Here is a 17,283-nt window from a genome sequence, read left to right as displayed (position 1 = left end):
TTTAAATAAATTAACTCAGTTGCCGTTACCATATGGTGCGTTGTACATTACTTTTTTTAAATGAATTAATTTTGGCTGAAGTGTAGCCTACAGCCTAACCTGTTTACAGCAGCGACGCATTGTAGGATTGGTGGATGCCAACCACTGTAAACACGAAGACGCACTGTGGGCGTGTTTCCGTTTATTCAAGTATGTGCGGCAGTCATAGCGAGTCAAGGCGAGAACAAGACGAGTTTCTCAAAGTGGAAATATGCTCATTATTTCACTTTAGTTGAGCATAAAGACAAAAACCTTTTAGTCAAATGTAAGCTGTGTCTTTCTGGTTCGAAGGTCCCATCTACTGCGATAAACGTGACAAGCTGGATCGAAAATATGTGAAATAAGTTTTTCTAGTCGACTAGTAGTTGTTCATTTAAGCCATTAGTTGACTAATCACATTTATATTCATTTAATTTCTTAAATACTGGAGAGAATAAACTAATAATGAGCGTTTATGTAATATAGGCTATGCACTCAAGTGCACGCATAACGCCTGCCATTAAGAACCGGCAAAAGTAATAATTATGAATATGACAAAAAACAGCAAGGATACATTTTAATTGTTTATTAATGAAGTAATGTTTTCTGAATCAGTGTTGGCTGCAAAGATGAAGTTGACATTGATGACTCTCATCATCTCCACATATACTGGACGCGCCTAGAGAGAAAATGCACATTTCATTTGGATTACATAATCAGAGTAGACTCTTTTCGTTTTTAATTATTTCGTTTTAAAGTAGATATTTCAAGCTTTATATATATATATATTTCTCATATCTGTGAGGCAAGCAGCCTATACGCTGAGTTTCGGTTCATTTAGTTCAAGTCGCACTCTAGTTCACGCACCAGTGATCGCGCCCGCGCATCCATGATTATATTGCCTGTTATATTTGCTTCGTATTTATTAAATCCAGGCAACTGGTTGATGAAACATTGATTAAAATTAAGATACATTTTTTACAAAACGAAATTCACTTTAAAGAGAGGCTTTCAAAACTTAATGAAGTGGTAAAAAACATGTCTGACCCACTCCATGACTCCCGATATATTGCGAATCTTATGATGCATCTTACTCATGCTGTTCACTTTTCATAATCAAATAAATGAATTTAAAACATAACATAGGACTATTTAAACATATATATGAAACTACATTTTCGTTAATGACAGTACAGAGAAATTTCATAAGCAAGAGAGGATCATGAGTCACGAGTCGGATCAAGAATTATTTATTCTTAGACTTATATTTAATATTGGGGGCATTCAAGTTATTTGACATATTTAAAAAAAGTAACGCAATAGTTACATTCCCTGGTAATTAGTTACTTTTATAATGATGTAACTCAGTTACTAACTCCGTTACTATTTGTGAGAAGTAACTAGTAACTATAACTAATTACTTTTTTAAAGTAACGTGCCCAACACTGGTGATGACGCTGAAGCTGAGATCATTTGTCAGCTTAGTGGAACGGTACGTGATGTGCTAGTTTATGATCGATTTAGAAGAAAATGCACAAGTGTGGTTTCCCGAGAGAGAAATCGCAGATCATAAACAAACTTAAGATGCTGCAGAGACATTACATGTCACATCCTGATGTTACATGTCTTTACAGGATCTTTACAGGATGTGTGTGAACACATGCACAGATTCCAGAAAATTACTGGCAGTGTGATTGAACCAAAATCAAACGATCACATTATCAGTGTATTTTCCGGAATCTCTGTGTGAAAGGGGTTTAAGAGTGAAACCTGGTTTAATATGCAGAAACAACTTTAAATAAGCTATTCATATTTTAATTTCCCAGAAAATGAGGGACAACCAGAGCTATGAGTTTGGGACGGGCTATTACAATAACGTTTGGTGGCGCAAATGACATACTTCAGCTTAAATATCATCAGCCTTTGAGGTTCTTTTTTACATGCACACAAAATGCATTTTATTTTCAATTCAGCTGATTGATGGAAATAGGCCTTTAAAATGAATTATTTTCTATTTTCTCTTTGTGTCTGTTTTCGTCCATCCTCTTTTGGCTGCACTCAACATGTTGTTTGATCAGGCTTGTTCTGATCCACTCACCCTCAGATTGACTCAACACAGGCTGTTTGAAATCTGCCAATATGGGCTGCCCTGATTACATGTGTTTGTGCGTCTGGCTGTGGGAGATTTGGATGTGTTTGTGTGAAATGGTGTTTGTAGTCATTGTTGCGATAATGTTTGTGTACCTGCTGGTGTTGGTGTTTGTGAGTGAGCCAGTTAAAAGCAATTTACTTCTGGCAATGTGACCAGGTGTCTTGCAAATGTGAGATATCACAAAAAACACCTAGGTAACATTTCACCCTGAAAATCAAAAGGAAAAAAAAAAATTATGTAGTTGAATCTATTTATACAGCAGAAGTAATTGTATTGTGTGGGTGTGTGTATTTAATTTTATTTAACCCTCTGGAGTCTGAGGCTGATTTGGGGCTTGGAGAAAATTGTTTGATGTAATAAAATACAATTATTTCAATGTATTGTGTATAATTTGTTAAATACATTTTTAAAATCAGCATAAATTAAAAGCAATACAACATATGTATGTGTGTGTGTGTATATATATATATATATATATATATATATATATATATATATAATTTCAATAATAATAATATTAATAAAAAAATACTATTACTATTACTATTATGTATAAATGCAGTTTAATGCAGTTCAAACCTAATGGTCCCAAAATGTACTTCATCTTATTTAGCAAAATATATTTTTATAATATAAAATAAATAAATACATTATATATATATATATATATATATATATATATATATATATATATATATATATATATATATATATATATATATATATATAATATATATATATATACTTTTTTTTTTTTTTTTTTTTTTTTGATGTGTGGGTGAAATATGACTTGGTCCTTCTTGACTTGATTTTATAACAACATATACTATCGTTTTATCAGCCTTTCTCTGTTATCTGGGTGCTGATACAAGGATGAAAGAAGGATGGGGAATGCCATTAATTCCAGGGTTACGTTCGCTCTTTCTCCCTCTTCCTCTCCACAGTGGTCCTTTAATCAGTTTCTGTCACTGCCACTAAAACCGTCACTGTAGTGATCCTGCAAATTTACTTTAGCTCACATCCTCCCCATTGCTTTTCTCTCGCCTCTCAGAGGCCCTCACTCACTCCGACAGGGGCCAAAAGAATCCTCACAGCGCTGCATGTGCCTGTTTCCTCTCATATGGCGCTAATGGATAAAACAGCCCTATCAGAACAGAGACAAATGGCTTTAATACACACAGACAAGGCTTGACATCTCATTAAAGTCCACATGAATCAAAACCGACCCTATTTGCTTTCTTAATACACATTCCTGGTCTTATTGTGAGCGATTCATCAGTGCATGTTATTCTAAATAAAAAAATGTTTGTCTTCATAACCTTTTATAAAAATGTAATAACTTGCTACACCACCGAAGCGACTTTTCTTCTTCCTCTTTCCCTCTTATTTCTCAAACCCTTCAACCATCAGCTCCATTCTAGTACATGTTTATGTGGTATAAATAAAATTGAAATAAAATTTTAAACAATTTGAATCTAATTATAATATGCTGGTAAATTAATCTAAATCGCAATCAGTTGCATATATCAGTTTATTTCCATATAATAAATTCAAACGATATAATATTGTTTTTTTTGACACTTTATGTCTCTTTATATCACTTTTCTGTGTGTTTTAAGTGTAGCTCAGACAGCTGAGAAACAGCCAGTCCAGTTAGTTGGCCTGAAATATGCCTGAGGTAAGAAAAAGTTTTTCTGAAGCCTTTTTAGAAAAATCACAGTTGTCAGCATATGTTCTGCCGGTCAATGAATTCCGTCTGGTCTTGTGTTGACAAAGTAGGTGTTGGGAATTAAAGCTTTGCAGCAAACATGATGGGAAATTAATCGTTAGATGAAAAGCGTACAGTGTTGACACAAGACGCTGTCCCCTTCTAACCCTCTTGGACCACAAGCCTCAGTTTGGCAAGCCTCCTCAAGTTGTTCCAAACCTGTATAAATTTCTTTGTTCTGCTGTACACCAAACAGATGTCGCCCCCCATTGACTAACATAGTAGGTGTAATTTCTAGTAATTTCCAAGTGAAAATTGTTTGAAAGTAAATCTTTTTTTTTCTTTTTTTTTTTTCTCAGTGTACGAACCCTATTTGGACAAAATATTGTATTTTAGACAACCACACTTTTTAGCTACAACAATCATTAAGTTGAACGGGATAGTTTAGAAGAATGTTTCGACTGTTTTTGTCCATATAGTGAAAGTCAGATGGACCCAAATCAAGCCTGGACTCCAATGACTTTCATTGTTTGCACAAAAAAACCCCACTGAGATATTTTTCAAAATATCTTTCAAATTGATGTCATACAGAATTGGAACAGCATGAGGGTGATGAAATGATGACAGAAATTTAATTTTAGGTGAACTATCCCTTTAATTATAAAGATACCAATTGCTATTTTGAAAGTTGCAATCAAAATGCACTTGCTTTGATCTGAAGGATCACGTCACTTTGAATGGGCAAGACGCTTAGAAGTCTATGTGCACCTTTGGGCAGCACTCAGCCCTGCTCCTCTTGATGCCAGAGGCGCTTGTCTGATGAGATGCCGCCTGCCCTAGTGGTCGTTTTTGCCAATAGTCGTGTTTGTCAGAGGGCTGATCCGTATTGAGCCACAGTGAAAGCTATCAGCTCCTCACACAACAAGTAAACACTCAATAAAACACCTTGACACACCTAACGCTGTCAAATTAGCCCTGCTGGCTAGTCTCTCTCTTTCTCTCAAGGATCTTATTTATTCTCACAAAACATGCTCATAGACGTGCCGTTAAGTGTCTTGAGGATGAATAATTCTCTCTTTTTCTCTCGGGACAGTGGGAGATGCAGGACAGATGAATAAGTGTGTGACTCCGGGATGTGAGTGAAACAGTAGATCTGGTGAAGCTCCTCAGCAGGAGTGTTTCAGCTATGATTTATTTGTTGAGTGCATGCATGAAGAATAGCGAGACGGTGGAGGAGATGCTCTAGAAAACTTTCAGCAACAGTTGAAGCTGGTCAGAAGGGGTGCAGAAATATTCCCAGAGGACCGTGGGTGCAGGTGGAGCAAACAGCAGCTCAGGTCATCAATTACACCTGCAGGTTTTACATCTGCCCTAATTTACTTGGAGTAATCTCTTCCGAGCGCTGCGTTTTTCATCCTGTTGTTTTGGGTCTTTATAAGCACAGGCTTTCGTAAAATTACACTTTATTAACATTTCCTTTCCTAATATACTGAAAAAAATAGAAAAAGACATATAGCTCTATATTAGCTATATATTAAAATTTTTTATTGACCTCACTTTTTGAATATGTAATGTATTTGAGCAATATCACACAAGTAGCCATGTGAAATGGCTGTATATCAGCACAGCTGTGATTCGACCATAGGTAACCTGATATACACACGGCTACGAACTGTGATATTGCCATGGATACAAATCTCAAGTTGACAGTTTAACAGTTGACCCCAAGCCTCTGTTCTAATACTGATTCTAAAACGTGATTTTAGAACTAGTAAGGAAGGAACGTTGAGTCGCTTCATTGAAGCTTATTGTATTATATAGAGTAGAGGATTATGGTATTATGAGAGAGAGAGAGATCGACTTAACGAGTGTATTACCTGCATCTGATATAATATTCATTCTTCAGGTCGATGTCCATAATATTATATCCATTATAAAAAAAATCAGTTTGAATGTCCACTGAGGAAAGCGTCTTTGTCCTGTTAGAAGTTAAGGGGATTCGCCAAAGTGCTAAAACAACTTCTTTGTTCTGACTCACTCATAAAGAGAGTCTTTGGCGCCATCTAATGGTGTAATGTATCTTTCACTGATACTACAAAATACTGGGAAAGGACTGACTGAGATGAAGCTGTTCTCTGTGGGTACTTGAGCGCTGACGGCCTGGAGCTCGCATCTGCGAAAGCGTCAAAACAGATACTGAAATAGGCGCTACGACTAAATATAGCCACATATTTGAGGTCTAAACAACTACATTCTCGCCTTAAAAAACAAGTGTAGTATTTGTAAAAAATACAGTGGATTTGCTCGGCTGCCATGACAGGAGTGCTGTTACCACTAGAATATTGCACGGCTCTCAGCCAATCAGATTCGAGAACCAGAAAGAACTGTTGTATAAAATGTTATATATAATAGTTATATAACTGAAATATTGATAAAATTGTAGCTAATATAGGCAAAAAATATTAAATATGAATGCTCATACTCACAATTCGCAAGACAAGAAATGATTGGTATACTAGTCTTTAGGAAAGTAAAAAAAAAAATACATTAAAATAATTGATGCAGCAAAATCACTGCAATTATATCATAAATATTGCACATATTGCCCAATAACAGTATTATAAGTGGTTCAACATTTTAAAAGCTGCTTCTCACAAGATGTCTGTACATGCATCCCTTTAAGGCCACATCCAGTTTTATTTGCTAAAACCATGTGATTTCATTTTCATGTCTGCTATAGTTTTTGCTCTTGCACTTGCTTATATCACCCTCTCTCTGTATTGTGACTCTGTGAGTGTGTGGAGGTTTGGATGGCTGTGTTCATTTATTTGTGTGTGTGTGTGTGTGTGTGTGTGTGTGTCTCATATTGATTTGTTTTTATATTCCATCTCTCTATGCCGCTCTCCATTTGTTTTGTTTCTTTCCAACCCCCCTCCGGCGTGTTCCCCTCTGCTGGCTTGAGACTAGTTTGATAACTCACAGAGAGAACCTTGTTTGCTTCAGATGTAGATGGATGGTTGTATGGGCGAATGGATGGATGGATGGACAGAGCTGAGAGGAGAAAAGGGAAAAAGAGGGAGATGTTTGAAAAGTTGCATATTGTTGGGTGACAGCATGCCCACACATCAGCAGCAAACACAGTACCATAGTGCACTCAGGTTACCACATTTACCAGTTAGGGGTGGAACGCTATGCCACCAACCATGTTTTGGTATGTAGTTCATCTCTGATTTATCATCTATCTGCGCAATATAAACACACAATTTTTTTTATATCTCGCAATTCAGATGTTATTGAGAGTTGAATAATGAGAAAAACAGTCACAATTGCCAGAATAAAGTCAGAATTGTGAAATAAAATTCACAATTACCTTTTTTATTTTTTATTCAGTGGCAGAACAAGCTTCCATAGTAATGCCTATACACATTTCAAACTGTTCAAACTAGGCTAGATGGGTGTGATATTGATACAAACATAAAAACTGTAGATAGTGTTGTTGATCAGTGCTAGAATCTAAGAACTCATCTAGACTAGACTAAGGTTGCTCCGGTTCTCTGTGATATTTATTTCCTCAATAGCTGACCCAGAGCGAGTCTTGTTGCTGAGCGACTGCTGCCGAATACTGATGTGAAGATGTGGATTGTCTTCATCCCATGATGCACTGGGTCAGTGTGACAGTGATAGATTTTGACCTGGCTGCAGAGTTAAAGAGAGCTCATCCCTGATGCTGGGCGTTCTCTCCTGCTGAGGAGGAGAGTGTCCAACAATCTGGGGCTTAGACACACACACTTACACACGCACACCTGCTGAGAGGGCAAGTGGTTTGTGAGGTTCAGTCATCCTCACATTATGTGGTGTACCCGCAGCTGTTAACGCAAAGACCTCACGCACACAAACACACCTCACACTTAACGGATCAATAATAATCACATCATGGAGAAATTCATTGGCTCTGTCTTTGAGAAGACCTCTCTATTGACTACTCTGTTATTTTCTCTTACAACCATACAGGCACATTGCTTTTCACATCACTATTATCTTGCCGCTCAAAAAAGCCATACCAGAAGGCTATATTTATATCTATGTTTTGAAATAGGGTGAAGGTTATGTGTTATTTTGGTGTAAGATGATATATTTATTTTGACTGATGAATTGCCATGACATGTACAGCATAATTATTGCAATATTTTAAGGCAGCAACTTGTTACCCAAATTTTGTGTCTGCTATTGTATGTATTGCACTCTATTTTAAAACATTGTTATTTTAGTGTTATTTATATACTATTGCAGTATTAATATTCATTTGAATTAGCTTTTATTTAAATTTTCATTTGAAATCTTCATTTAGTTGCCTATAGGCGACATTTCTGTTACATGTACTGCTCGGAGACGCGACTAGGAGATCCATAAGCAAGCTTTATTGAGTGTAATATATAATCCATATAACATGCATAAGGTCAAATCCGCAGGGTAATCAATCCAGCCGCAAAGTCTGACAAAACACACAGGGCTTCAGTAGGCAAACATTAACAAGAGAATCACACACAGGTGGCAGGAATCAGAACATAATGAGTCCAGGCATTGAATCATGGGAAATGCAGTTCATGATACAATCAAGGAAACAGCAGGAGGGCCCTCCATCATCGCCATTCCAGCTGACAGGCGTGACAATTTCAAATTTTCATTGAGGTTTTTCATCTAATATTTATTTTTAATTTTATTTTAGCTTTATTTAAATTAGCTAAAAATATTTTTCAATAGGTTTAGTTTAATTTTAGTTAACAATAACAACACTGGTTCATTGTTCAATTTCAGACAATTCATTAATGAATCATGCAGACCAATTTGTGGTCTTAAATCTTTTAAGATCCAACTTAAAAGAAAGATTCACGCACAAATCGCCTTAGACAGCATATTGAATTTAACGAGGATGAAAGTGAAGCTGTGAGGGACTTACAGTCTTTACAATGGCATGCACTATATAAAGGTCCTAGCTCACAAAATTTCAGAACTCACACATTTTTAATATGTTATATGGAGTTTTTGTCTACTAAAAGTTTTTTTTCGGTAAGACGTTTCATCATCTGAACAAATGGTATTCTGTTAAACAACAGTACGATCCATTTAATGCACTGCAATTCTATCCCTCACAGCCTCGTTTTCATTCCTATCAAAAATTAAATATGGTACCCTGACTAAGGTCTATTGTTCATCACTATAAGTTGTGAGCAAGAGTAACATTTAACCAGTGAAATATATTGTAGCAGAGCATAACTATAAAAATGTGTTCATTATACAAATTTCCATGACTTTCTATGCCTGGAAAACCAATTTTTTTTTTTAATTTGTTGATATTCCTTGGTTGTGTATGTTATCTTTGAGAAATGTAATGCACAAAATTACTGAGTTAAGAATATTTTTTTATTTTTTTTGTATGACAACCATTCTCCTTCTACTGTTTGTTAGCGGCATTAGCATGAGCACAGGCCTCATTGTACTGCTAATGAGCGTCATTAATTTTGGCGTGGTGACTGGCCTGTGTTGCCCGCTCAGCCCTGACCAGATCATTACACTCACAAATAAAAGCTTTGACGATTTCCACACATTTCTAAACACGTCCTGCATTGCCTCGCAGCTCTTCCTGTCCTAGACTCCCTTTCAAATGCTAATAAGCGACGCAGACTCATCGTTTACAGTATGTAGGCTGTCGTAGTACATGCATTCCTCTTCGCAATCAAAGCGCTCACTGGGCAGTGACCGCGGGGCTCGGCTTCCCACAGTGCTAGCTTGTATTCCCGAGGGCCCTGAGTTTCAATTCTTTTTAGAGTATGAAGTGAAACCCACCGCATCCAGCTAGCAAATTCTGTTAGGAAAGATGCAAGTGGTTCTTGAGTGCACATCTGACTCATGCAAAATAAGAATGGAGATAGTCATCTGAAATTTCTCGTATTGTTTTGTCCAATTCGGCGTGCTTAGGCCATGCATGCTTTTCTATAAACGTACATGTAAGATCGAAGTTATGCTGTCAAAACTGAAACAGTTCTAATACTCCTTTTCTGCAGTATCGATATCGATTCTGCTTGCTCTCTTTTCTCCAATGGTGAATTGACACACCTGCCTCCTCTCACTCATCTCACTTGCTCTGTTTGAATAGTACTTGTATTGCGCATAATTTTACTCATTCCTTCAGGTTTCGCGCTCACATCAAAAGTGCATGCACCACTCATCTATATAAGTGGCGCTCTCACGTATATACAGTAAGTTTTGGAATGTAAATAGTTGAGAGAAAACGCATGTTGTGTAACAGTATATTGGATCCGTGCATAAGCTCTTAAAGTGACAGCAGCCTAATAAACCTGTTGCTTTCTGTCATGTTAAACAAAGAGCAAAAGACAAAGAGAAAACCACTTGCTGAACTTGACTGAATAACTTTTGTAACTTTAATTGTAAGCATTAATTTTAATTTAATTTTTTTTATAATGAAGACTCTTCAGTGTTATTTTACATTTGTTTATTTTAATTTCTGTAGTATTTACCTGAATGATACTGTTAGACCCACCTGAAAAACTTAAAGCCATGTTTATTTCATTTGTCTTATTTGTATTTTTTGTTTGTGCTATTGTTTGCAATTCTTTTTTTATTACTGACTGTTTACTTGCCTTTTTTTTGTAAATTTAGTTCAATGGTTCAAATAAAGCCTCCCTTAATTATGAAATAATAACAAATTATCTGTATGGCGGTAAAGTGTATACAGAAGTTTTTCCCCGTGATATTGGAAATGGTATTGAATATCGGTATCTTTTAATGTATTGTAACGAAGTTGGAAATTCCTGCATTGTGACAACACTAATAAGAAGGCCATATCTCATAGCAAGTAAATTTTTTTTCCCAGATGTAGGATAACAAGTATTAATGTCCGAACCATTACAGTTCAGAATATGTTTCTTGCAGTTGTTTTAACAATAAGTGGTCTGGGTGGGACCCAGAGGGAGCATTTCAGTGTTGAGATGACGTAATGATTAAGATGTTGTAATGATTGGGTATCTTATTTGACTTGTTCCTCCTGAACTACGTTTATAAAACATCATTTAAATTAGATTAGTAGCATCACTAGATTTAGTTAGTCAGTCTCCAACACAGCATATATCAACGTCACTGCTATGAAAGCTGTAGAGTGAAGTGAAAATGTTATAGAATAATCTCACTTTCTCTCTGTCCTTCAGCTCCTGCAAATGCTCAGATTGTGCATTCTGGCCAGGCGTGTGTGGTGAAGGAGGACAACATCAGTGAACGAATCTACACCATCCGAGAGGGGGACACGTTAGTTCTGCAGTGCCTGGTCAAAGGACACCCACGGCCTCAGGTGAACACAAATACACATTCACACCATATACCCCAGTCACTACAGGCACTCAGACAGAAAGACATGCATATGGGCTCCAAATTGAACTTTTTGCCTGGCAATGGCAAGTGAATTTACTGGACAAAAATATTGTTATCAGCCAAGACACTTTATTAAATCAAATACTGTACTTTTGTCCCTATGAGACACTATATTAAATCAAATACTGTACTTTTGTCCCTATGATAGTAGGCTTATTCATCTCTTTCCACTATGTTTGAGTGCAGGCAGGATTTGACATTAACTTTTTTCCTCACCTGACACTGTGATTAGTGGTCTTCCAAAGATACTAGCCACTCAGCATTTTCACTGGCCAAAATTGTGACATTGATATCATGGGGAAAAAAACTGTCATAAATATATTTTTAATATTATCTAAGAATTTGGCAACAGGTATATTAGGCTACTGTCACTTTAAGACCTGATGCACGGATCCGTTATACTGTTACACATGTGTTTTCTTTATCAACTGTTTACTTTCACTTAAAACATAACTGACTGTGTTTACACGAATACTCGCCAAGACTGGCATTTTGACATTATTTTGTGTGTATTTGACTGTTTTAAGCACTGTTTTTTGCACTGCGTGAAAAAAAATCAATTTAGTACTGAGAAGCGCCTTTATGTGCATGCACTTTGGGTCTGGTCACACAATCTGCGGGAATAAGTAAAATTATGCACAATACACGCAATCCCATGCCAAAATTCAAGCCCTGTAACACCATCAATGTTCATCCGGGAAAAAATGTAATGAGTAAGTAATGGGAGGTGGGTTTGTGTGTCAACTCACTGTTGGAGAGATGAGAGAGTGAGAAAGCACACCTGCTATTGTGTATCTATTCTGCAAAAAAATGAGTATTGGAAGCATTTCAGATATTTCAGTATCGATATATCGAAAAATCGATATTTATGACAACACTACATTGCACTTAGTTTATTTCAGATGCCGTTTTAAGAGACTACAATTGAAAAATGTATATATTATATATAAAATATAACCTGCCAATGTGGCTAGTAGTGACTGCGTTACACACCACTACTGAAATCCACCCGCATTTGGTGTTAATTTCAAACACTGAGTGCAAGTCATTATTATGTCACCTGTAGCATCTTATATAAGATGACCAAGTGCACATCTCTCTGTAAAATTGCACTTGTCATAAATAAACTTAAAGACACAGTGTGATTTTGTTCTTCATATTTTTGGTAGATTAATGTGAGGAACATTCACATTCACATTTATATACATCAAGTTATATATAATTTAAATGAATTAATTTAATGAAAAAAATACATATATGCCTATGTGTGCATGAATACACAGCAACACAACATGTTGTTAAATGTTTAACTTTTTGACAGTGATGTCAAAATTCACACACTCTGTCCTCAGGAACTACTGTAGCTCTATATGAACCATACAGTTTTTGTGCGTATGTGTGTCGTGCACCTGATAAAACACGACTGCGACACTGAAAGAGAGCAGGTCTGTCAGTGGATTGTTGCTTTTTTGTGGAGCTTTTATTGGCGTGTGATTCTGTGTTATATAAGGTAAGGGTGAGCTGATAACAGTAGGAGGTGTGAAGAGCGTGGCTCCCACAGGCTCTCTGTCCTCAGCCATCAGATCACTTATTAAAGACCCTCATACACACACACATCCTTCCAACGACCTGTCTACATAGATTAGTTGTCCTGGTTGCATCACGAGAACACCCGATCTGATCTAAATTCCATCAGTTTTCCCTTCTGCGGTCCTGAGAACGAGTGCATGGAAGAAAGAAGTTGCTATTTCATAAAGTGATCCACGATTTCCATTAGAAATGTCAGGACATTGTGATGACAACAGGCTGAATATAGGAGCGTAAAATAGAGTGTGAATATAGTCACAGTGTCTGAATATAAACTAATGAGGATATTACTGCATATACCGTCGGATGTTATTGCCTGTGGTTCCGGGCCTTCACGGGTCACTAGACAGTGTGCTTTGTGTGCGTATGTTTTTGTGTCTAGATATTTGTGCATTTTGTCTTTAGGCTTATGCACGGAATTTATATTGGCGTATTTTGCCCTTCATACTGAAGTGTAGTTGCTTATATTAAGGGTTGATTGGAAGTGTGATTGCAATCTGAATATACTGTATGTTTGTTGAAAGACAAGTGATAGTTTGTCATTTTGGTATGTTGTGTCACACTCAGTCTCATTTCAATATTGGACCAGACACTTTCCTTAAATTTACGCCTATGACTCATTATTAACTTACATAGGAACTATAAATTGAGCATGTTTAGCCAATCTTGAACACCAAAAAGAAGTAGCATCACATTCATTTTTAGTTTTATTTATGTTAGAGGTCTGTTTTTTGTTGGTACAATACCATTCAAAAGTGAGGTCAGTAAGATTTATTTTTGAAAGAAATGAATATTGTTATTCAGAAAAGACAGTAAAGACTTTGATAATGTTACAGAAGATTTCAAGTAAATGCTGTTCTTTTGAAACTTCTGTTCATCAAGTATCCTGAAAAAAATGTATCATGGTTCCCACAAAAATATGAAGCAGCACAACTGTTTTCAACACTAATAATAATAATAATGATAATAATACATGTTTCTTGAGCAGTAAATCATCATATTAGAATGATTTCTGAAGGATCATGTGACACTGAAGACTGGAGTAATGATGCTAAAAATTTAGCTTTGAATTACAGAAATAAATTAATTTTAAAAAATACATTCAAATAGAAATCAGTTATTTTATCATGTAATAATATTTCACAATATTACAGCTTTTACTGTATTTCTGATCAAATTAATGCAGTCTTGGTGAGCATAAGAGACTAGTTACAAAATATTAAAAAATCTTACCAACCCCAAACTTTTGAACTGACTTTTGTGGAAACCATAATAAATTTTTCCATGATTGTTTGATGAATAGAAAGTTCATAAGTGTAGCATGTATGTGAAATAGTAGTCTTTGGTAACATTATAATGTATTTACTATCATTTTTGATAAATTTAATGTATCCTTGCTGAATAAAAGTATTCATTTCCTTCTAAGAAATACCTAGTGATCCCAAATTTTTGAACAGTAGTATGTATTTACATTACATTACATTTAATCATTTAGCAGATGCTTTTGTCCAAAGTGACTTACAAATGAGGAGAACAATAGAAGCAGTTGAACCAACAAAAGAGCAACAATATGTGACAAGTCTCAGTTAGTCTAGCACAGTACACGTAGCAAGGTTTATATATATATAGACACACACAGAGAAAACATAGATAGAATAGTAATATTGGTGAAAAAGATGTGACTCAGCTGCTCTGGTTCAGTTTAGCAGGTCATTCCACCAGTAGGGAACAGTCAAGGTAAAGGTCCTTGAAAGTAATTTTGTGCCTCTTTGGAATGGCACCATAAGGCACTATTCAGTGCAGTCTGAAGTATTGAGTTTAAGTATAGGGGTGCAGAGCCAGTGGTTGCTATATACTGTACATTTCTCTGTTTTACATTTATATGATTGGAGGGACAGTTTTCTTCATTCCAAACATTGGACATGAGACTACCCAAATCAGTGCCTTTGACTCAAGCACATTCTCTGTGGTGTGTTCAGTGTAGATGGTGACCGTAATGTTCGGAAAGGGATCTAGGGGTGATGGGGACACAGGGTTCTGGGTGTGTGTGCTGCATCCCAAAGGGAGTGTTGAGTTCCTCTCTGCATTGGCGTTCTGCAGCGGTGTCTAAAAACATGATACTGCTTTACCCCCTCCCTCCCCCTGCCTTTTTCTACCACATCATATTTTTTTCCTCTGTGTGATTAACAGAGAGGCAGTAAAGGTCAGCTGTCTTCAAAATGATGGTGTGCTTCCTTGTCAGGGACCAGTTACATGTCCATTGCTCTATGAACCCATTTGTTGTCGTTTTTAATCCACTTTTGTGCTGAAAATATGGTAGAAGTCTTGTGTAGCCTCACACAACTTCCATATTGTGAAGGTAGAGAATGAAGTGTGAGTGTATGTGGGCCCTTCTTCAGTTAGCCGTGTTTATACTTAGTCATTTCATTCATTTTGCTATATTGGATTGTGTATACACATTCTCTTTACACTTATAGGGTTAGTTCACCCAAAAATGAAAATTCTGTCATTAATTACTCACCCTCATGTCGTTCCAAATCTGTAAGACCTTTGTTTATCTTTAGAACACAGATTAAGATATTTTTGATAAAATCTGATGGCTCAGAGAGGCCTCCATTGCCAGCAAGATAATTAACACTTTCAGATGCCTAGAAAGGTTCTAAACAGGGCTTGACATTAACACCCGCCAACCCGCCAAATGCGGGTAGATTTCAGCCGTGGCGGGTAAGACAGCCACTCCCACTAGCCACTTTGAGTTGTATCACAAAATTACATTTCAATTACAATTCTTTATCGATTAACTTGCTGTTAGTGAAGGAGGGATAGACAGAATTGCTAAGAATTGCAGAATTGCTCTCAGAATTGCTCTCTCGCATGCACTCTCTCTTTCTGTCGCGCGCCGCGATCAGTTCTCTTTGTGCCTGAATGGTCAAATACATGCAGACACAGATGTCAAAATGTCCATTGTGTGGAGTATCTTACGTGAATACAGTCGGTTGTGGCTTAAGTGGATGTAAACGGCAAATATAGCCTAACAAATCTTTCTGAAATTACTAAAATTTCTCATATTATGCTCATATCCCACCCCTTGCCCACCTGTACGTACCAGCTGATATGCCATGTAGTCTTGATTTGGGTGGTCAATCTTCATATGAAAGTTTGAAATCTTCTAAATCAAGTAAAATTACTCAAAATCAAGTAACTTAAGCATGCCAAAGTCAACTTTATTCATATACAAATGTAATTTCACAACAGCAAAATTGTGGCTAGTGAAAATGCTGAGTGGCTAGTAACTTTGGAAAAACCACTAGCCACAGTGGCTGGTGAGCAAAAAAGTTAAAGGTCCCGTTCTTCGTGGTTTTTTGAAGCTTTGATTGTGTTTATAGTGTGCAATATAACATGTGTTCATGTTTCGCGTGTAAAAAAACACAGTATTTTTCACATAATTTACTTATCTGTATACCGCTGTTTCCACTGTCATAAAAACGGGCTGATGACTTCCTTGTTCTATGAAGTCCCTCCTTCAGAAATACGTAACGAGTTCTGATTGTGCCAGCGGTTCCTGTGTTGTGATTCGACAGCAGCTTAGCGCTCCTTGCCCGGAAAGGTCACGCCTCTTACCATAACGGGGAGATGCACGCGCTCAGTGTTATTGTAAACATGTCTTTAATTTTACCCTATCAATTTGAGCCGGAATCAGACCCGGAGAACATAGATGAAGAGGATCGAGTAGAACCTGTGCAAACACGTCTTTTACAGGATGTGTCACAATGGTAAGCTGTTTATTTACAGTAGGTAACGTTACATAGGCCTAAACATAGAACAATGATTCGCGTGGCTGCAGCTAAACCAGCATGTGGTTAAACAGTAAACAACAGATATAATCAACAAATAATTTAAACTGATCATAACAAACACCAACAATCGATGGTGTCCGGTTGAATTACTACACTTTTTAAAAGTTTTGGTCGGATAAGTTTCAATTGCCATCTAGTTAACAAAGCTAAACAGCGTTGCCCTTTGTGTGATAAGTTACAGAAACTGTTAAACGCACCAACGTAAATAATAAAATGCACTTACCGGTTGTGGTCCACAAACAACGCCTTCTCCAGACAAAGAGGGAACTGCTCCATCTTTCAAAAATAATCTTTGTGCGAATCCGGCATTAAACTGACTGAGATTGAGGAAGCTGTCCTCAGTAAAATGTGCTGCACATAGTTTAACATGTGGATTATAATTTTCGGGAACCGAGTTAAACATAAATTGTAACCACTGATTTCTAAGTACAGCGTCCCTGGGAAGGCCAAACAAAGGTGATTGGACTGCGGGATGAAAATAACAGCGTTTCGACGACATGGCGACAAACACACTTTAC

At 36.7% G+C, this 17,283-nt stretch overlaps 1 protein-coding gene across 4 annotated transcripts in view; it reads left to right on the top strand.

Moving 5' to 3' along the window:
• LOC125276727 (MAM domain-containing glycosylphosphatidylinositol anchor protein 1) overlaps nt 1–17,283 on the top strand; it is a 205,336-nt gene that overhangs the window by 39,325 nt on the left and 148,728 nt on the right. For all 4 annotated transcript variants that reach the window (XM_048204536.1, XM_048204535.1, XM_048204533.1 and 1 more), the window contains exon 3: nt 11,102–11,241. In XM_048204536.1, coding sequence (XP_048060493.1) covers nt 11,102–11,241 — 140 coding nt within the window. The remainder of the gene's footprint in view (nt 1–11,101; nt 11,242–17,283) is intronic.

This window comes from Megalobrama amblycephala, linkage group LG10 (assembly GCF_018812025.1).
Source record: "Megalobrama amblycephala isolate DHTTF-2021 linkage group LG10, ASM1881202v1, whole genome shotgun sequence".
Classification (NCBI taxonomy): domain Eukaryota; kingdom Metazoa; phylum Chordata; class Actinopteri; order Cypriniformes; family Xenocyprididae; genus Megalobrama; species Megalobrama amblycephala.
The sequence above is the reverse complement of the archived record's forward strand: the minus strand, read 5'-3'. Positions and strand labels throughout refer to the sequence as shown.